The 22,197-nt window shown below is 39.7% G+C and overlaps 2 protein-coding genes across 3 annotated transcripts in view; one reads left to right on the forward strand and one right to left on the reverse strand.

Annotated features, from left to right (window-relative positions):
• adam22 (ADAM metallopeptidase domain 22) overlaps positions 1-22,197 on the forward strand; it is a 68,212-nt gene that overhangs the window by 27,624 nt on the left and 18,391 nt on the right. For both annotated transcript variants that reach the window (XM_013274831.3, XM_013274832.3), the window contains exons 6-12: positions 3,616-3,679; positions 16,548-16,614; positions 16,703-16,779; positions 17,582-17,656; positions 19,583-19,654; positions 20,655-20,824; positions 20,907-20,991. In XM_013274831.3, coding sequence (XP_013130285.1) covers positions 3,616-3,679; positions 16,548-16,614; positions 16,703-16,779; positions 17,582-17,656; positions 19,583-19,654; positions 20,655-20,824; positions 20,907-20,991 — 610 coding nt within the window. The remainder of the gene's footprint in view (positions 1-3,615; positions 3,680-16,547; positions 16,615-16,702; positions 16,780-17,581; positions 17,657-19,582; positions 19,655-20,654; positions 20,825-20,906; positions 20,992-22,197) is intronic.
• cldn12 (claudin 12) lies at positions 11,742-16,024 on the reverse strand. Its single transcript, XM_005472700.3, has 3 exons — positions 15,867-16,024; positions 13,755-14,008; positions 11,742-13,656 (listed from the first exon to the last, which is right to left on the reverse strand). Exons 2-3 carry the CDS (start codon positions 13,971-13,973, stop codon positions 12,814-12,816), a joined length of 1,062 nt encoding a protein of 353 aa, XP_005472757.1. The 5' UTR covers positions 13,974-14,008; positions 15,867-16,024; the 3' UTR covers positions 11,742-12,813.

A 22,197-nucleotide genomic window follows, 5' to 3' on the forward strand; every position in this document is an offset into this window, starting at 1 on the left:
TGGTATTTTTAGCTTTTTCTGCTTGAGGCAAGACGGGTCAGAAACAAGGCCTGCTGTGAGAGATGCATGCACGCTTTATGCTTTCTAAGTCAATGTATGTAGTCTACTGTGTATATATGTGTGTATATATATATATATACGCATTAAAAGAGGCGAGACGCTCTCCATCCTGCATGTAAGAAATTCACTGTTTGCTGGTGGATTTCATTGTTTGCACCGAAAGCCGCCGTGAATAACAAAGCATCAAACGTGCCTAAAATGAGAACAGCGTTTCCACAAAAAGTTACGATGCTGTGTGACATTTAAATAAAAAGAGAATGCTAATGATTTGAAGCCTATATTTAATTGAAAAATATACAAATACAACATGCACAGAGGAGACCAGCTGTTGTATTTTCATGTAGGATTTCTGCTTTGTTTGCTTTTCATTTCATGATGCACCAAATTTTAAAGACTTATTTCTTAGTTTGCTTTATCGTGTCGTAGAAAATAGATGCTGCTATGAAAAAGATGTCATCCGGAGGGCTGCATCTTATCATCTTATCTTTAAAAAAATAAATAATCACTATGGTATTCATTCTGTCACTTTTTATCCTTGATCTATGACCTAATTCTGTTACAACCTGCTTATTGTCATCATGCTTGCTTGCACTTTACCTTTTCTTTTATTTTTATTTTTTATGTGAAACTCTTTTGTTTTTATGTAATTTCATAAAAATCACAAATAATGTCTAGTCTTAGCAAATGCTTGTCATAAACCTTTATACACTTACCGCCTGCTTCATTGGGAACACCTGCAAAACATCTAATCAACCAATCATGTGGCAGCAACTTGTTTAGACATGTAGCTCAGGATGAGCTGCTGAAGTTCAAACCGACCATTCAAACCCAAATGGGGAAGAAAAGCAACTTTTAAGTGACTTTAAATTCTGCATGGATGTTGGTGCTGATTTTCCCGCACAGTCATCTCTTGGGTTTGCAGAAGCTGGTCCAAAAAAGAGAAATATCAAATGTTGCTCCCACTAAATTCAGAATTTTAAGCTTCAACACTTGATATTTTGATATTTAAATTAAATAAAAGCTCTAAATGAGATGGAAAAATAATTTCTTGAAAAGAGGCTAAATTTCCTCCAAACATTTTTAATCAAATCTCAGACTTTTAACGCCATAAACTGCTGAATATTTTGAACTTGTTGCTGGATGTTTTTTGGATTAACTGTCATCAGTTCTTGTAGTCACGTAAGGAAAACCACATAATAGGAGCTCCTGGTCTGAATTAACCTTCTGCCCATTCAGTGTACATTGTTTAATCTAGTTATCATTTTCAGCTGTTTCAGAGACCATGATTATTTACTTCTGATCCATTACGCTGTCTCAAAGCTTTCTCCCTCCGAGTATATCTTGTTTCAACATAATACCGAGCCAAATAGACCGAGTAATCAGTCTAGACATGTCTTTCCAACTAATTAGGGGAAGCAGGAAAAAGCAGGCTAATATCTGCTGAAAAAGCTAAAGTCCAGGCCTGAACTTTTTTAATTTTTATAATTTGTTTGTGTGTTTCATGAGAGTTTTGCATGAATTTGGGGAAAGTTGTCAGCACAGCAAATTATGAAATGCTGGATGCAAAATAATGAAAAGAAAGCAACTACCAAATAATTAATGGTATAGTTACCTGCGGTGAAATCTCATATTTAGAACGCAAGAGGTTGTAACGGGATAGAATCACTGAACTTTGAAATTCCTAATGAGGAAAGGAAGAAACACTCAAATGCTATGTGTGTGTGCGTGTGTGTGTGTGTGTGTGTGAGAGAGAGTAAGAGAAAGAGCGAGGGAGTCAAGGGCTTCCTGCTGTGGAGTGTGTCAGAGCGTTAGTCATTAGAGGGAGAGCATTCTCCTATGCTGAGTCAGGTGTTTACCATAATATACATCCTGCCCCCCCCCCCCCCCCCCCAAACTCACACACACACACACACACACACACACACACACACACACACACACAGAGGCAAATTTTGTTCTTTTTCTAAACATTTAGCTTGGATGCTTTGCTTCGATGTTTCACAAAAGTGAGCTAAAAGAATCCATCCATCCATTTGTTTCTTAATCATTTATCAAACTTAAAATCTTAACCTATAATTTAAAGACTTATCTTTAAATTAAAAGTTTACGCTTAGCTGACTAAAAGTAACAGCTAAGCTAAATTTTCTATACAGTCCAGCGATAATTCTCATTAGGTGTGTCAGTAAAAGTGAAGCTGCATCCCAAACTAAGCAGCAACCACATGTAAATTCAGGTAAAGCCATAATAACTGGGGGGAATTTGTAGGTGTGGTTTGTGCACAGATGCATGAGATCATCTTTCTTCCAAATCCCGCCCACTCACACCAGCACTGAACAGATTTAAGCATAAAATACACACATTTAAATTCTTTTAATTTGTCTGGCCAGGAAGCCTGAAAAACACAGAGAGGGTAGAGTCGGAGGAGGAAGATGGATTGTGTATTTCCTGCAGTGTTTACCCTCCTGACTTCACAGTCTGACCTGACCAATCTCCTAAAAGCTTCAGATAAACTTAATTAACGGATGATGTGTTCATGCGCACATGAATGTAGGCAGGCGGCCAGAGACCTTCAGCCACTTTTAAAACGCTGCATAGCTGTGTGCTGTTCTTTTGCAACCTTATATGTGATGACAGCATGGATTTTGTTTTTATTCTAACAGCTGAGCCATTGATGGACTAATTAGACTAAACTAATCCTATATTATTATTATTATTATTAACCAACATTAACTTCTTGCAACTATGTCTCAGCTTTATAGTGTGCATAGTATTTATTAGTCATAATTTTTACTCTTCTTTAACTAAGCCTAATTTTTATTTTTTACTTTCCTGTTTTTTTTAAAATCACACATATATATATATTTTTTTCAGTATAAGGCCCTCACTATGCGTATGTGGCACTTTAACTATGTGGTTTATTGTAGTCTGTACTATTTTTATTCTTTATACTGCTGCAGTAATAGTCTCCCTTGTGGGATCAATATTACAGATATATATAAGACACATATATTTAATGTTGTTCTGTAATAACCTAGTAATAGTAAGACTGTTCATAATATCCACCAGCAGTAATGTTTATTAAGTAGAGATCTCTTTACATCCAAATCTTCCATGGATTATGCTTCCATTGTAATCTCCACATCATTGTCCATTAAACCTCCTTCTTCCCTCTGTTACCTTTCTCACAGTCATATCAACATAGCATGCCATGTGTAAATATCCATAGAAGTCTTGCTTTTCTAATAAGCATTTCAAAACTTCAAACTTCAAACCTTTTTTTATTACGTCGAACATAACTGTTGTTCCATTAGCTGTCCAGTCCTTAAACTTGTTATCTAATTTATCTGCAGAAAAATGAGAGTCATATGCACATTAAGGACTGTAAGGTCTCCCTCTGGTTTATGTTCTTTTATAACAGTTTTCCATATGAGGTGACTAATCTGTCTCTCTGATAGCTCTGGAGGACTTGATTTATTCCATTTGGTGCTGAAAAAAAAAACAGCAGAAACTTGTACTGATATGTGCTCTCGCCTCTCCTCCTCTTTCCCTTTTCAGTGGGATGTTTTTCGACGGCAATCACACCTACATGATTGAACCTGGAGGACACGGCGGCAGCAATGTAAGTACTGCAGATGGCTCTTCTCAACGGGGATTATCAATTTGTCCTTCCTCCGTGTTTTCGCATCCAGCTGCTTCTACGTCGTGTTGAGCTGTCTGAGGTCAAGCAATTTGTTGCAGTAGTGCTGTGTTGTGTCCAATGTCCACCCACAGCCCTGCAAGTTCCTAGTCGTCACTGATGTTACCCGAAATTTTTCATATGTTTTCTTCTGAAATTATTTTGAAATGGGTGTTTTTGTGGTGCTGATTTGGTAAAAAGTTTGCACATCTGCTGCAGATGATTTGTTAGAACAGGAGAACAGGAGGTTCAGACAAACCAGAATCAGTTACAGATCACAAACCGGTCACTGCAGCTGAACCCTGAGTTCAGCCCACAGGTTTCAAGACAGAGAGATTCACTGGATTACAAAGCAGCAGAAAGCAGAAAAGCCCACAGACAATTGGATAATAACAATTAGAGGCATTACAGCCAGAACGAAAGGACAGATCCGAGATTTCCAGACAAGCCTTAGGCATGAGAGTGAAAGAACAAGCTGCTGATACTCTGTGTGTGTGTGAAGGGCTTACTTTGTATCTAATTAAAACCTCCAGAAGAAGTGTGTGTCTGGCTTTAATCAGTCAGGGGCGAAAGAAGACCAGATAAGAAAGGTCAGAGGCCTAGGTGTGTGTGTGTGTGTGTGTGTGTGTGTGTGTGTGTGTGTGTGTGTGTGTGTGTGTGTGTGTGTGTCCTTGGTAGTTGCAGCCTAGCCCATGGAGCTACTTAAGATTCATTCCCATATGAGAGTTTTTGTGCCGGCAGGTAGGAGAGAAAATACGGTAGATGGACAGACAAACAGAAGATTAGGAGGTGGAATAGTGTGAAAAACCAAAATGTAATTAGGGCGCATGTCATTGTATTTTCTGGAGAGAAACTGCAGTAAAAGAGAATCTAATCCAGTTTTAAAGGCAGTTTCTATTTCACAGTTAAACAGTAATGAAAAGGAGAGGAAACATGAAGTTAATTAAGCAATAAAGTGTCTTTAGTGGGAGAATGGAGGAAATAAAGTAGAACACGGAGAGGGAATGAGCGACAACAGTGCTCAAGCCCGCTGTGTTTATTCAGGGCCTGTTACGACTCTTCTTTGCTCACTCTTTAGCTGCTTCTGTCCTCTCCAGCGTTTTCTGGAGACACTGAATTATTGAAGCAATGAGAGAGAGAGAGTGAGAGAGAGAAACCCACATCTTAACTCAGATTCAGATTCAAAAAATGCGAAATCCAGTTTGACGGTCCACCATCGTTACAAATAAAAATACAAAAAGAACAAAGTAGATAAACTCAGAGGGGTGCTGCAGCACTCTACCTGCAGAGATACAGGGTGTGTAAGTATATCATGACAAACATTTGGCTGAAATGTTGCGTTTATATAAAATATTAAAAGCCACAGCTAAAGCAACATCTTATAGAGTCACATCCAGAAAGCCGAAAGAAAGTGTTACTTCAGAAGATAACGTGTTCAGTATTTTGGCACTAATTAAAAAAGACCAGAGGCAGAGCTGAAGACGCTAAGATTTTTATTGAGAGTGACCAGAATGGACAAGATTAGAAATGACCTCAGATTGAGCAGTTTGGACACAAAGTTAAAGAGACAACGCTGCGATAGTTTGGACATGTGCAGAGGAGAGACAGTGGATAAATGCAGCTGCCAGGCAGGAGGAAAAGAGAAAGACCTCAGAGAAGATTGATGGATGTAGTGAAGGAGGCCATGCAGAGGGTTGGAGTGACAGAGGAGGATGATGGGACAGGGTGGGATGGATGCCACTAGCCTAACTTGGCATTACTCTTTGGTTAATCTGAAAATGACTGAGTAATTTAATGTTTAACATGTGATTACCCAACTTTGTTTATGTTATACTAAAGCACATTTTCTATATTATTGTGATAATACTTAACTATCAGTGGCACAATGGTTAGCACTGATACCAAGCAGCAAATAAATTAAGAAATGTTGATTCTAAACTGGCAGGAGGTGTGAATGTGATCGTGTCTCTGCGTGCTGGCCTTGAGACAGACTCGTGACTTATGCCTGAATTGGATGTGCAGTTAAGAAAAAGGATGGATGGATTTATTTGGTACTTCATTAAATGTGTCAGCAGATGATGCAGATTTTACAGACGAGACTTTTTTCATATCAGATGTAAAGTCTGATTGTAGATAAAATTTATAACATTGGTTAAAACTGGCTTCACTTTGGTCTTCTACAGCATGAAGATAGGCACAAAAGATCAGAGGTTTGAGACCTGAGAGGAGATGCAGTAGACCAGCCTCAGCTATTGCGCTCCCAATCTAGCTGAGGGACACTGAAAGCACCTTTTTAAAAAACCAATCAAAAAAGTAATAATGATCCAGTATATAATATATATTTTAATAACACTCACAGGAATCATCGTTCAGCTTTGGGGCTATTTTTGCTTTATTAATCCTTCTCCTGAACTCTGTGCTTTGATGCACACATCACCTTTGTTTCCACGCCCTCTGGTCATGTGGATATTAAAACAGTTTTAAGACCTTTACTTGTATTTTTGTCAAATATAAATGTTACACAAGTACATGATCTCAGTTCTTGTATTTTTTCAGTTTTGACAGGTGGTTCTGGTTCACAATAATTTCTGCTGAGAGCTCCGGTAGATTTTCTTAGTGTACAGGCTGTGATCAGCTGAACTGCTGCTCTATTTGGATGTAAACAACTAAATTCAACCAGATGTCAGCAGATGTTTCATGAGTTGTCCTAGTCAGTCAATGGATCCAAACATCATCAACTAAAATTCATATGAATCTCTGCGACACTTGACGTAACCTTACTCTGACTGTGAAACTGCAGAGGATTTTCATGCAGCCTTTAAAAAACACAAAGCTAGCTCAGTTTGTTTTGCAGCAGGTTTCACAGTATAAAAAAACACAATGTCACGTGTACAGACCCAACATCTGATTTAAAAACATGAGGACTGACATGGAAACTTTAAATCTGCACTTTATCAAATTCCACTGAGCCGTCCTTATCTTTAAATCTAACCTCTTCTTCCTGTGTGGCAAAAACTCCCCCAAAATGCTTTAAAGCAAAAGTGACAAGTCTGTTTTGAAAATATAAGGAGTACAAATTACAGATATTTGTTTAAAAATGTAGGGAGTAGAAGTAAAAAGTAAAAAAACTACTCAAGAAAAGTACAGATACCTGAAAATTGTACTTAAGTACTGTAACAAAGTATTTTTACTTTGTTACTTCTCACCTCTACCAATCTGTGGCCTTTTAAAAATACCAAATAAATCAAGTGTATACAGAGTAGTGTGCAGAGTGAACAGAGTAACAGATTTTTGACAGTTGTGGTAGTATTGGTTTTGGCTTGATGGTTTTGGAACATTGGCTGCATGACAATGCCGGGGACGGCGCTGCCCTCGAGCCCGGCGGTGCCTGTCAGTTTGTCATTACTGAGCTCTGGATGTCTGCTCCCCTCGGGCAATTGTCCATCGTTTCTCTCCCCGTGGATTCCTTCTTTTTCTGTTTCACTCTCGTTATGTCTGTCTATTTGTCTGCTCGGTCTACAAGTCTGTCTCAGACACACAGATGTCTTCTTCAAAACCCTAGATGCCCTCCATGTCCGGTGTGAGATTTGGTGGCTCTTTTACGAGGAGGCTGCACTGTCATGCACTTGTTACATTAGAAAGCATTCACTTATCATCCCTTATTGAACAGCATTGGATGCAAATTTTTTACCCACCTGCAACTAATTGTAGCTTTCCTAAATGTAAAAGAAGAAAAAAAAAAAGAAAACAGGGTTGAAGTGGGGCTGTGAGAGTCAGCGTGGCTCCTGTCGGCCATATGGCAAATCCATCTGCCCTTCTTTCACCAAGGCAGAAAAAGTTATGCAGGACATGAGGTAAACGTGTCCTGAACAAGCTGCTCTTGTCACTTTATGTGGCTGAGCCGGAGTTAAAGTGTCCTGTTGTGTTATGTAAATTGTCTCGTATATAAGATGAAAAGCTAGATCTTCAAGATTAAAGCGAAGAACGAGCTGTTCCCGTGCAGCACGCGGTTGCTAAATCTTGCACTTATTGACTGTTAGTGTCGGCATGAGTGTGTGTGCATGTGTGTGTTTGTGTGTGTTCATGTAGGGAAGTTGTGAGGAGGATGTGCGATTGACTCGCATAGACGGAAAACACCATATGTTTAGTCCTCCTGTTTGTGTTGTTGTTTTCTTTTTGGACACCTTGGCAGCTCCACCTGCACCTCGGGGCCACTGTGGCTACACCCAAAAAGCATAATGCTGTGTGTGTGTTTTTTGTTCATGGTGGAGTGACCATGAGTTCAGGCTGTAGGACATTTCAACTATGAAGCCTAAGCAAAGGCATGATGTGTTTTAAGTGTATGTTACAGTTCAAAAAACTGTTGAAGTCCATAAAGATGTGTGGTTGAGATTACGTGTCATGTTCAGGCTCTTCTGAAGGTTTGAATGAATATATTCAGCCTATATTCAGTAATTATAAGTCATATACTCATTTTGATAAGAAGAGATCATTTGAAAGACTTGAACATGTTTTTTTTTAACATGAGTTATGAAGCATCATAGCAGAGTGGAGTCCCAGCAATGATAAGCAGAAACCCCCTGAAGTCTAGACGCTGGTGGTTGGTAGTGAAGATGAGGAGGAAATGGCACGAGGCAGGATGATATAAGAGCAGTGAGGTTTAAAGCAGACAGTGGAGGCTGATTGGCTCACAGAGAGCAGCGAGAAAATGATTGCCCATATGGAAAAGAAATAGAAAAAACTTATAAAAGACTTGCATAAAATGTGGCCTACTTCATATAGTGAATCATATAAGGCTTATATGATTTACTCATGAAAGTGGCCACTTTCTCATTACTTTTATATATTGTTTTAGTGAGTATCCAAAACATACACGTTTCATTTATATAATTTTTCAAGGGATCGTATATCTGTTTTCACTCTTGTATGCTTTTCATACAAGTTTCACACAAGACAGATACAAACTTTATAAGATTTATATATATATTTTCCGTATGGGTGGACCTGAGCAATGATGTCAGTATTTGGTGTGACGGCGTGGGAAAGAGGAAATGATGTAAAAAACACAGACTAGCAGCAGGAATACCCAGTAAAGCAGCCTTTAGTATCCTTCTTCCTCTATGATCCATGAACACACGCTCATAAATTCATCTTCAAGTAGTTTTTCGGTGATTTTCAGGGTGAACCAAATGTGGTAAAGTGTCAACAGACCTGTTTCAAAGACAACAAGACTTCATATCAAACCACACGTTTGTGTAAAAGTTACCTCTGAAGCTAATCAGAAACTTCTTTGTACCATTTATAAAGGTACTTTTACCTCGAGACCCACCTATGAGGCCACAAGTTGATTTTAAAGCTCCTTACATAATCCTACATTATTTAAATAAATGTTTCTTGGCAATTATGCAGTTTTTGGGAGGTTCAAATTGTAACAATGCTTATTAGAAATCAAACAGAGAAGCACTCATAGTTAAGAAACAAACAAACAAACTGAAATCGGGATTAGAAACACTGAAATAGATCAAGTGCCTGAAATTCTGCAGTCAAATGTTTCCTGTGTCGGAAGTGGTGACCCATCTTGAAAATCCAAGTGGCTATTGAGATTTTTCAAATTAAAGGCTCCAGAAGGACAAACACACTAATTTTGGTGCTTGTTTCCACTTTTGAAAGATTTTCCAGTTGTCTGCTGCACTAGAGGGGATAACTGAAGATGAGGGGGTCGGGTGGTGAAGGATGCAGAGAAAGAGGGGGGGGTGTCAAGTGGCAGGTTTTAGCATGGGGGTGTTTGCATTAGGTGCCAAGGGAGGATTTTTACACTGGAAGCACAAGCTGGGAATGACACTCTGTGTGTGTGCTGGAGCTGATGGGATACAAAAAAAGGAGGTGTGTGTGTGTGTGTGTGTGTGTGTGTGTGTGTGTTGGGGGGTCTCCCTGTGGCCTGAAGCCATGTTCATGTTACTAAACCTGGACCGGTTCATTCACACATGCAAAGAAAGAGTGAGAAAGAATGAAAGGCGTGTTTATCCCTCCCCACTTTATGTTCATGAGCCAGCAGTCTGTGTCTGAGGTCTCCCATGGCAACCCAGGCCCCACCCCCTGTTTCCTCCCAGCACAGCATATGAAAGCCATCTGTGTCGACCCCTAATCTCCATCAGTACTCGCTCCCCGCTGGGTCTATATGCTGTGTGTGTATGTTTTTGAACTGAGATTACTGGCTGGGAGCGATGATGCAGGGAACAAAGAAAGCACGGCGTTATTACAACAGTTAAATCAGACTTTGACGCTCTGATAATGATGGTTTGTGCTGCGTGTGCGCTACAGATACATGCAAATGCAAACAGATATGCTTATTTTCATTAAGGTCTTACTAACCATCAGCCACTAAACCTTGACATAATTTCCAATTATACCTGCCGCAGTGATCACTTCACATGCTTGGTCGACTTACATCAAAGACAAAACGAAAAGCTGTTTTTCTTTTTTGTTATACTGCTCACTGTCATCTACTTCCTTTGTTAGGACCTATGAACTCGATTATATCTTAAGTATTTGCTCATACGGCAGGTGACAGTTTACAACAAATATCATATCCCCCATTGTGCAGTGCAGTACTGCAAATTTTGGTATAGATCCTACAACAAGTAAATACAGGGCCATTATTGCCAATAATGAAACTTTTAACCTGTAAAAGCTTATGCAGGGGAGAGGAGTGTGTCATGATTTATGAGATGAATCACTGTCTCTTTAATGACCACTAAATGACTGTGATTTTTACTTTCCATAATAATAAATAATCAACACAATAAAATGCATCTTTAGGCTTTCATGTATACTGAAAAAGGGGTTTTTGGAAAGCTGAAACATAAATGTGCCTTCTGTCGTTTAGATGTGCCATAACCTTTAACATGATAGTCAACACAAAAAGGCTAAGATGTAGCGCATATTTGCAGTATATGTTTTTAATTAAAAAAAATATTTATATATATAATAATCATTTATTTAACACTATTCAGTGGACTACACGCTGAACTTAGAGGACAGAAACAAAGTGTCCATCCTGTCGTGCTAGTATTGATCCGATACCAGAGTTGGTGTCAAAAATTGATATTCAGTGTTAAATTATTATCTTCTGAACAACAAATAAGATTTGATCGCATCTTCTCACATATAAAGGTTGCTTTTCTCTGTTTGTACATATAAACTGAGTTTTGTGCAGACTGTCAGACAAAACAGTATTTAGTTTCCTTTGAATTTTGGTGAAATCTTCTTTTAATGAGTGTACACTGATAATGAGATTAGTCTGCCAATGCTGTGCTGGCCGTTTTCCCACTCTCCTCTGTTAAGTCATTTATATTCATAAAAAACAAATAAATAAATTTTCCCATTTAAACACCACATTGATACTTTTAAGAAGTGCCAAATAAACCACTCCAGTGTCCTCTGGCGTAATGGGGATTGGGTTGGAGAAGGGGCTTTAACATTTTATGATACATTTGTGTGAATTAAGAACCCCACAGGCTCCCGATTTCTCTCGATTAAAGTGGAAAGAGGAGCCATAACCAGCTGAAATCATGGCTGGGCCACATAAAAAAAAAGAAATGCCACAGCAGACAGATGCACATTTTTCCTCTCCTGACACAGCCCTCCTTTTTATCCAAGCTTGGGACTGGTACAAGGAGTATACAACCTTGCGTCCCCCCTTGCTTTCAATTTGGGGAGCTTTTGTATGTTAACCACTATTCCACTTTATTAGGTACATGTTGCTAGTACTTGGTCTACCCCTCAGTATTGAAAACATTCCTCAGAGATTTTGGTCCATTTTGACTTGATAGCATCACACAATTGCTGCAGGTTTGTCAGCTGCACATCCATGATGCAAATCTTTAACTTTACAGGGTCGTCTTGACCTCGTCTACATGCCTACATGCACTGAGTTGCTTCTATATGACTGGCTGAATAGATAACTGTGTGAGTTTGCAGCTTGTATAAAAAGAGAAGCACGTGATTACAGTGTGATTTATGTTTTATTTAAAACAGTGTAGAAAAGCATGTTTCTTTGACATTTTCATTTTAGAATCACATAAAGATGAGTACTTCATACGCAGAACCTGCAAGAAGGCAACATATGTGGCTTAATCATGACTTACAGCCTTAATCAGTGCTTCCAGCTACATTAGCAAAAGTTTTTTCCATTTAGAAAAGAAAAACATCTGTATGTAGGCCTACCACACTAGAGATGTCTTAGTGTTTCTGGCAATACAGTAATGTTAACTGCATTTGTACATGAGACTGAACACAGCTAAAAGGTTTATTAGTGGCACCTTTTGATGTTTTTTGACACAAATACCTTGGAAAAGTACGCTCTATCACATGATTAAGTACTATATAGGAGGCTTTACATTAAAAAAATACACTCAAGGCTAACAACATAGGTAAACAAAGGCAATTATTGACTTAGTGCACTTAACAAAGATATGACAGCTGCTCTTCAAAGTGACAGTTCATTACACACTTCATGTTAGAACAAAAACAGGTGAGTTAGTTAGTAGTTGTCCATTCAGGACACAGAAGTCAAAGTTAATTACAGTCCATAATGCACTTCAACAGTGATAACAGACAATCCTCATATTGTAAGCTTTACACAAGCTAAAGTCACTAGAAATTAAGGATAAAGTGTCAAGCACAAATGTAACAGAAAATTAGAAAAATCAGGTTGGTCCATTGGTCACTTCAGCAAGTGATAAACTACTATTTAGTGCTCATACTCTGATATTAAAACAGTGAAACAGGTATTTTTTAAAAACAATACTAAACTGAATGCAGTGTTTTAGTTTCAAGGTTAATCTCATCCTTCATGTGGTACCTCCAGGGCTGTTTCTACCGATTCTCATCCTCTGCCATCAGCAGTTCACAGGCCTGGACTGACTAACAGTATTTTTGAAACTATTACTCTTGAAGCTGTAAATAGCTCTCAGGTCATTACCTTTCATCTATCAAACTCTGTTAGTTTTATCAGTGGTGAAATTTATAGAGGTTCATGGACAGAAGTGATGAGGTTATCAGCCTCTCCTCTTTCTCTACTCTTGCGTCAGCACAGGAATGTCAATTTCTATTGCTGACATCCGCGAGCGGGTGGAGTAGCGGTGGCCTGTATAGCTGGATGCGTACCCCTGAGAGGGAGCGTAACTTTGTGAGGGGGCATAGCTCTGCGAGGGAGCGTAACTTTGTGAGGGAGCGTAACTTTGAGAGGGGGCGTAGCTGTAGGCGTGGTTTCCTTCAACCTCTGATCCATAGCCATTCGGTGCAGAAACCTGAGACACGTACACCTGTGGTGGAGCAGGTGCGATAACGCTTTGCACGTAGCCTTGCGCGGGCACATGCGGTTGGGCGTTGAGTACTGTGGGAGGGAAAGTCTGTGGTGGGAAAGGCTGCGGACCATAAACTGAGGCAGGAGAATGTGCGTTGCCAATGAGAGGCTGGGTCAACATGGAGTTGGACGTGGACATGGGCAACCAGAAAGGTGAAGGCAGCTTCTTGCACATACAGTACCACATAAACATCAGCAGCGCGGCTAGCATCAGTCCTCCAGAACAGCCTATAGATACATACACAGCAAAGCCATCAGAGAAGATGTTGGCATATCTGGCGTTCATCTCCTTGGTGCGGAAAAGGAACCACACCGATGGCGCAATGGGGACTGCGCCGCCTAGGAAGAAAAACATCCCGGCCACCAGGTGACAACCTGGACTGTTCACCAGGAATCTAACTGTTTTAATGTCCGGTTCAGGCTTGTCTGAGCAGCAACAGGTTTTACACATCCCGGTCATGGACAGCAGCAAGGCTAAAAAGCCGAACCCGAGGCCTGTGGGAAGGCAGAACTGCAAAAGCCGCAGATCCAGCTGATCCAACTTGGAGTACCACTGGAAACATAATAATATATAATTAATGCTGGGACTATTATAAATGCCTGAGAATTAAAAAACAAAACAAAACATAAGCAGAATAGATCAAGCAATACCTCTGAATCATAGTAGAGGCATCCTGAATAGCCATCCTGCATCACACATTTAGCCCACAGCCCATCATACACACTGATATTCTTGGCATTGCGATTAAAGGTGACGAGTTTCGTTATACGCCACTGCGGAATTAATGCTGCCACTGTGATCCCACCTACAGACAAAATGGCAATGATGAAGGCAAAAGCGTTGGTGGCGTGGATGTCCCGGCACGACATGGCTGGTTATTGCTGACAGGGGAGTTTCCGTTCTCCTGGATAAACAGCACAAGTCAGACAGAAAGCAGCAACTGATCAGTTTGATGGACACAGAATTCCTGAAAAACGTGGTTATACAAGTTTATCCGAATGGCCCCATTCCTTTATAGAAGCAAGCTAACTGTGCCACACGCTGACCTAGCTATGGGCAACCCCCCTGTATTTCAATTCACCACAGTGTGGTCGACCCAATATCTGCTGTCCCTGAGAAACAATGCTCTCATTTCACCAGCAAACAAAGTGGGAATGACTCGATGACTGAGGCTGCACTGCAGGAGTGTCTATACAGCAGTGCATTACACAGATTACTGCACAGCTGAACAATGAGCAAGGCTCGAACGTTATGTGACGCATGCAACAGTGACTGACTCAGACAATGCAACTTGCAACTGCTTTTTATTTTATCATCTTAAAAAAAGAGATCTTATTACCGCTTTCAGTTCATCTCTGAAGGTTATCAGGGTTTAACTGAGTATGTTTAAAGCACTTTATGGGCCAATTCCTTGTGGCATTGATGGTCTAAAAAAATCAAAGTGCAGTCAGGTGCATTAGCGGTTTAAATTACAGGGTCATTCCACCTCAAATCAACACAACTTTTTCAACATTTTCTGCTCAACCATCTCTGATCTCCTTTATAATTTTATGGCCAAAGCTTGAGTTGTTGTGAAATATCAGCTTCATATATAAAAGGCTTTGTTTTGTTTTGTTTTTTTTGTATAGAGATATTTGAGCTTGAAATTTTTACCTGAATCAGACTCCTCCAGGGTATTATTTAACAAAAAGCAAACGAATTTATGTATTATTTACTCAGTTATAATTAGAGTACCATCTGGAAACTCAACTAGAACTTTTTTCTGTTCGGTTAGGACTATCTATTGATATTTTTTGTTTTCTGTGGTACAACTTGTGATATTTGCTCAATTTTCTTCATTTTATGAATAAGAATTTCACAAAAAGCATTTCACAAGTTTTCTTTTGTATAACTATATGCAACACATAAATTGGCACCAGCTGTATTTTGGAATGTCATTTTTATTTTATTTTTTTATTGGTGGATGTTCAAATATGGGGCTTCCCAGGACTACACAAAAAAATTCACAGTAATCCTTAATTTATATCAAAATTTTAAACCAAAACATTTTTAGGTGATTTGAGATGAACTGACAGGATATCCTGGTTCAAAACTAGAGGCGGACAGGATTTTACAGTCAGGATGAATGGACTGTGAAGGGTCTGCAGATTATCTGAACAATAATCATTGTACCTTTCTGACATGTCTCAATAGCATTTTGTTTTACAGTTTTCGTTTACTCAGTCGCTATCTTATTGTGTTTTATTAAATGTAACAGCTGGCACTGTTTCAAAGTGCCAGCTGTTACAGACCGGTGAATCTAAACTATTTATTCTAGATTATGCTAACGATCGACGTGAGCAGGGTTAATAGCACAGTGATTATTATACCTAAAGCAGTATAATTATACATACAGTACCGACACAGTGTGCATTGTGGTAGTGAAAAAAAGACCTCAACTCTGTAATAACTGGTTAGCAGATAGCACAGTCAGCTAGGCTAATTACCCATACTTTTGTTAGCCGTCAGGCTAGCTCTGTTTGCTCAGACGAAAGGGCCTGTAAAGTTGTTAATACATGTTAATAACAGTAACTAAAGTCGATCATTAACATCAAGTGACTCAAAACGAAGAACTTAGTAGAAAATGTGAAGTCCGAATCCGCTAACTAATTAGCCACCTAGCTAAAAGCTAAAGAGGTAGCATTACCGCAACCTGTTTACACCGATTTGTTTTCATTGTAAAACTCAAATACTTTAACTACATTCACTACAGGGTACTATACCTTGTTGAGCTACGTTTACAGTGAAGTCGGTAACATCTCAGCCTGTTTCTCCTTTACATACTTGAACACAAACCGAGTCTCGTACGGTAGATCGGAGAGTAAACAGGACGTGCCCTCCGCAGAGTTCGGGGTGTTTCCGCCCTCAGAGCTGACTCACAGGAGGTAAACACACCCTTTAACTCATGTTCTAAAGTATTTTTATTTATTCATTGATTTCTGTGATTCTTAAAGTTTTACGTGAAAAAAACAAAACAAAACAAACTTAACTACGCGGATGATAAAAAATAAAGTATATTATGGGTAGATAAAATGATAAAAATAAACTACAAATAAAATCAAATAAGGCATAAGAATTCATGAAACCACACTAGGGTGTGTCTATGTGTAATCAACACATACATGTCGTTAATACAGAATCAGCTAAACGGGAATTCATTTTTCTTTGCTTAGTTTACTGAACAGAGCTGATTGATATCCTTTGTTCTTATCAACTTATAATATTGGTATTAATATTTTAGTAAGGTACTACAACTTACCAAGAAGCTCTATCCATTCTCTTTGATGTCACTTCTCTCTCAAGCAGATAAATCAGTCTGTGCACTGAAACTGAAAAGTCACTCGGCTCTGATCTGTCTCGCTGATTAACTGGATAATTATTTTTCCTGTGCATGTGTGTTTTAGGGAGATATTCGCATTCACATGATCTACAAATCTGCCGGTGAAGAGGCAATTAACGATCTCCTTGGTGGTAAGCTGATGGTTGATGTACTGACCAGGCTTCTGATGTGCTTTAATTAATCTTACATACTGAATGTGTGTCTGTCTCTGTTTATAAGGCGCTCTACCAGAACCACCTTTTCCCAGCCCTCCATTTCCAGGGTCAAAAGTTGTGCACAGGAGGAAAAAGAGACAGGTATGAGTCTGCTAAATGGTAAAGCGGTCTGCACTTATGCAGGGTCTTTTCACCTTAGAAGGGTGCTACAAAGTGCTTTAAAATCTGTCTCCCATCCACACACACACACTTACACACTCACACACTAATGGTGGCAGCTTGACTGCCATTGAGAGCTGCTTGAAGTCAGTGTGCCCAAGGATATTTAGGCAGTATAGTAGCCGGGGAAGGAAGCCCCGGACAGTCCTCTACCACCTGAACCACAGCTGCTCAGATGGCAGAGGAAAATGATCACCATTAGCAGCGGCGGCGTGCAGATGCTTATATTTTGTGCATGCCTGCACGAGTGTAAGACAGAGAGATAATTATGCTACCGAGGCTGTTGTCTTGATTACACTGCTTTCCGTCAATATGTTTTATGTTAATTCATAAAGAGTGTGCTGTTTCCAAGCTTTCCTCCCACTCAACAGCTCTCCAGCCCGCTCTTCTCCTCTTCTCGTCTTCTTCGGTTTCATGAAATATTTATCTTATAAGTAGAGGCTGCTTCCCTCCTCGCCTTTTCTCAGACATAGTCAGGTGTCTGCAGCTGTCTGTCTCTCAGCCCTGAAAGCTGCACTCATATTTACTTTGATTTGGGCTCACAGACAAACCTGGTTTGACTTTTGCTAAGCTGATGCTCTTTGATTTGTCATTTATTTTTCTTTGAGTCTTGAGTTGACCTTTGTTTTTACTATACTCTTTTGAAATTGTCCTGAATTTTTTTATTTAGAAAAAGATGGCGTCTGCCTCCCGTTAATATGATAAAACTGTCGTCTCTTTTCAGGCTCCACGTTTGTCACGAAGTGTAGAAGATGAGACCAAATACATCGAGCTGATGGTGATCAATGACCATTTAATGGTAAGCTTATTAGAGACTACAAAAAACTGAATGAATGTGACACGAAGCCAGAAATCGTGTTATGCTGGCCCACAGCCTATAAATCTCTCTAGATTGAAGTGATGCAGATGTGAAGCGTCACTTTTTATCACGACTTTCTGACTGTCGCATCACAAATAGTCATAGTAGAAAGAGTGCACATCCCTTTTCAATTCTACGGACTTACTTAGAAGGTCAAAATACTACACAGTGACTATATTTATTGACAAAAACCACTTTTGTTTGCAATATTGTTTCAGTTCATTGAAGTTTGCGGACGTCCCTTTATGCATAACTCTCTTGAAGTCATATGACAGCATTTCATGGGTTTGGGTTAAAGTCTAGGCTCACACTTGACTCTAGAGTATTTTGGTATAAAGAGGAGTCCATGGTCAACTCAATGACTGTAAGTTGCCAAGGCCCCGTCTCTGCAAAACGCCCAAATCCTCACTCTTTCACCACCGTGTTTCACAGTTGGTATGAGGTGTTTTTTTGCTGATGTGCTGCTTGGTTTTCTCCAAATGTGGCGCTGTAATGACTGCCAAACATCTCCACTTTGGTCTCGTCTCTCCAAAGGAGATTCAGCTTTCCAAACCTTAGCTGTGCTGCCATGTTGTTTTTAGAAAGAGGAGGCTTTCTCCTGAGAACCCCTCCAAACACACCAAGTTCAGCCATCTTTAACATTTAACATACTAACTGAGGCTGTAGAGTTGAATTTCTCTGCACATTGCACAATCTGATCTTTTGGTTGAATTTGCTGCGTCGTCCTCTCCTGGGAAGATTGTGGCATTGTTTTTGACACACACCATGAATGCCTCAGACCAACAAAGTGCCAAAACGTCTGCTTTTTATAGAGGCGCTCACACTTGGTGGTGATCAGTTATTAAATTGCATTTGAGTAGCAGTACCTGGCTGCTGCTTATCGTCTTAATTCCTATGAAGGCAGAAAGGGTGTACTTAGTTTTTCACTGCACTGCGTATCCAAACGATTCTGTCAATATTAAGAGTCGTAATAATTCATTTTACATTTTATGTTTCAAAGATGTAAAATACATAAAATACAGCTAAGATGGAAAAGTTTGGACACATACACATTTGTTCTTGTAAATTAATTTTGTGGAAAGATTCATGTGGTCATCCACATAGATAGATATTCACATAAATCTTGGTGTTACCATTTCTAGTAAACAATAGTGAAACAGGGGGTTGCATGGTGGTCCAGTGGTTACCACTGTCACCTCACAATAAGAAAGGCCATGGGTTTGAACCTGCTAGCGGGATGAAGATGTGGCGTTTGCATGTTCTCCCTCTTCTCGTGGACTCCTCCCACAAAGACATGCATGTTAAGTTAATTGTTGACTCTAAATTGCCGTGTGAATGGTTGTCTGCCTCTCCATGTTAGCCCTGACAGCTGGGATGGCTCCCCCACCCCTATGACCCTGAAATCGACAAGAAGAAGATGGATTGATGAATACTGAAACAGGAGAAATAGTTGAGGCGTTTCAGGCTTTGGATTTAAGACATGTATGAAGTTAGACTCATTCCATTGTTGGTTTTGCGGTTTCTTGGGCTTTGTTAAAAGAAAACCATCTTTTAAATTGCTCAGAGTCTACAGGAAGCTGGGTGGGCTGAGAGTCAAGGCTGTAATGAAAGTAAGAGCAAGTAAGAGCACTTCAAACGCTGCCTTTACTGAGCATGGAAAAACCATTCTGATCAAAACGTGCCTGACTAAGATCCACTGGAATGAAATTTACTTTGTTTTTACATCATAAAAGCAACATTAGGAGTGAATCCAATGTGCAGACACAGGCTTCTTCTATACATTTAAATGGCTTAAAGTAAATTTGTTCCAGATTATTAATTTATCCTCCTTGTCTCTCTTTCTCTTTGTTTTTTTTCTTTCTACAGTATAAGAAGCACCGGCTTTCCGTCGGGCATACGAACAACAACGCTAAGACAGTGGTCAATATCGCTGACATGGTAAGAACTGAATCGATCCGCTTCTTGGAAAGCTTGCCACAAGCACTCCCAGGTACTGGAGTCGAGCGCACGCTGCACTGATTTCTCATTTAACCAACCTCACTCTCCCCATTTAAAGCCTCTCCTGGCCCATAATATGCCATTAACCGCCCAGTTATGAGGTTTTCAGATGACTGGATGTCAAAAGCAGTGGTGGCATCCCAACAGCTCAGAGGCAGATTTTCAGTGTTTGATTATTTGTAGCCACGTCTGCGTGTTGTATTACTGAAATCTGAGCTGGGACAGGGTCACGTCTGTAAGCTGAGAGGCTGGTGAAGCTGGAGAAAGGTCATGCTTTTTGTTGTGCCCTTGAAGATGATCATATGAAGCAGGCTTTATTTAGGAGGCACGCATTGATTTCTTTCATCTATGCTAAACACTATAGCATACACCTGGAAGAAATGTTGGAATAAGAGCTGGAAAAGAAATAACGCAACAATGGTCTGGGACAGGCTTAGTGTCTGAAGGTATTATTGTTCCTTCTGCACTTTTGGCCGCAGTGAACTCTCCACACAGATGCACCAGCAGAGGCAGATAGTGTGAGTTTGTAGGGGCCACATTGGGATTAAATCATGCACACTGACCCCTCCATCCCTGCACTGAGAAACCATTAGCATTTATTTTGAATGCAGACACTTTGCTCTTCTCCGGTGTTTGTCTGGCCCGAGGCACCCACAGATTTGCGTCTTATGAAAGCAAACATTATTATTTACAGCAGAGTTTGCTCCCACTGTGTCCTTCAGACGGTTACCTTTGTTTACTGTCTGTCTGGTTTCTTATGATGTGCCGCAGCTGTCTGGTGGCAGGATCACACTGAGCATTTGATCACTGTCGTATTGAACAGCTAGAGATGCCGATGCTCATGACACATCAAACCGAATATTTTTGCCAGTTTCTGTTACACAAGTATTTAAACCTTCTTGCCATTTTTCCTGACATCAAGTTTGCTTTAATTCCACAGATTTTCAGGGAACAACTTAATACCCGAATTGTGCTTGTTGCAATGGAAACCTGGTCAGCTGACAACAAATTCAACATTGATGATGGTGACCCCATGGTGACCCTGAAGGAGTTCATGAAGTACAGGAAAGACTTCATCAAGGAGAAATGTGACTCTGTTCACCTCTTTGCGTGAGTATGGCAGTTAGGAAAATGTTCTTTTTTCCCTTATACACTCAGCATCTTTTGATAAAACACCCTTTTCTTTCATCAGAGGGAATCGCTTTCATAGCAGCTGGGGTGGAGCTTCCTATATGGGCGGAGTTTGCTCTCTCACCAAAGGAGGGGGCGTCAATGAGGTGAGTAAGAATTAAATAATTTAAAGATTATGTAATAATTAGTTAAACTATGCAGACAATGTGGAGTTCAGTCACAGTCGTCAGTTTACGTTGAACACCACCAACACCGACTGTTTTCTCTGATTAAATGAGGGATACAGTGCTGTGCAAAAGTCTCAAACCAACCCTCATTTCTATATTTTTCCATTTTTAACGTGGTCTTGAACAATACTTCTTCAGGGTGTTTTTTTGGACATTGGCTGCTTTTTCACCCACTTTCAGATGAATACTTTTTTGTTTGTTTGTCTGTTGTTAAGTCCCTAAACACTGAGCTATGAATCATTCAAGTATTAATAACGTGATGAATCATAGTTGTGTCTACACATAACAAACAACTTAGCAAAGAACCAATTTTAAATGGTGTCTTTAGGCACATGGATCCATCTAATGGAGTCACCAATCCAATTTTGAACTTTGTGGCTCAAGTCATTGTTAATGTTCAGTAGAGGTCAGGCGAGAGGTACAACAGTGAGTGTCTACAGCCATCTATAAAACACGGCGGAGGCTCTGTCATGGTTTGGAGCTGCATTTTAGCCAGAGGTGTTGGAGATCTGGCCAAAATTAATGAAATTATGAGAAAAAGAAAAGTACCATCAGATTTTGAAACTCACTCTCCCCATTTAAAGCCTCAATACCATCTGGGCAATGTCTGATTGGCAATAACTTAATTTTTCAGCATGACAATGATCCCAAACACACTGCCAGTGCTCACACACACACACACACACACACACACACACACACACACACACACACACACACACACACAGTGCATATCACCATCAGTCATGGATTGGCCTCAAACCTCAACAAGAAGACTAATAAAGAAATTTTAAGAGAGTTTGTGTAACAGAGTTCAGGCTGTGTTGAAGAATGAAGGTGATCACAATAAATACTGACTTTCAAGCTTGATAGAATTGTAAAGATTTAGTTTTTGCCTTTTTCCTGCACATTTCAGTTAATTGTTGCAGTATTTTCACTTTTCCCACCAAAATAAACAGACATGAGGGATGACTCATTTCTTATGTACTGTGCTACATGTCAGTACTACTCATGTAATTTCAAATTTCTTTCATTTAGTTAAATTAATTACTGTTTTTTCCGCTTTACAACGACACTTTCAACAATAAATCAAAGATTCTTTGTCATTTTTCTTCATTGATTCAC

The sequence above is a fragment of the Oreochromis niloticus genome, linkage group LG11 (genome assembly GCF_001858045.2).
Source record: "Oreochromis niloticus isolate F11D_XX linkage group LG11, O_niloticus_UMD_NMBU, whole genome shotgun sequence".
NCBI lineage: Eukaryota > Metazoa > Chordata > Actinopteri > Cichliformes > Cichlidae > Oreochromis > Oreochromis niloticus.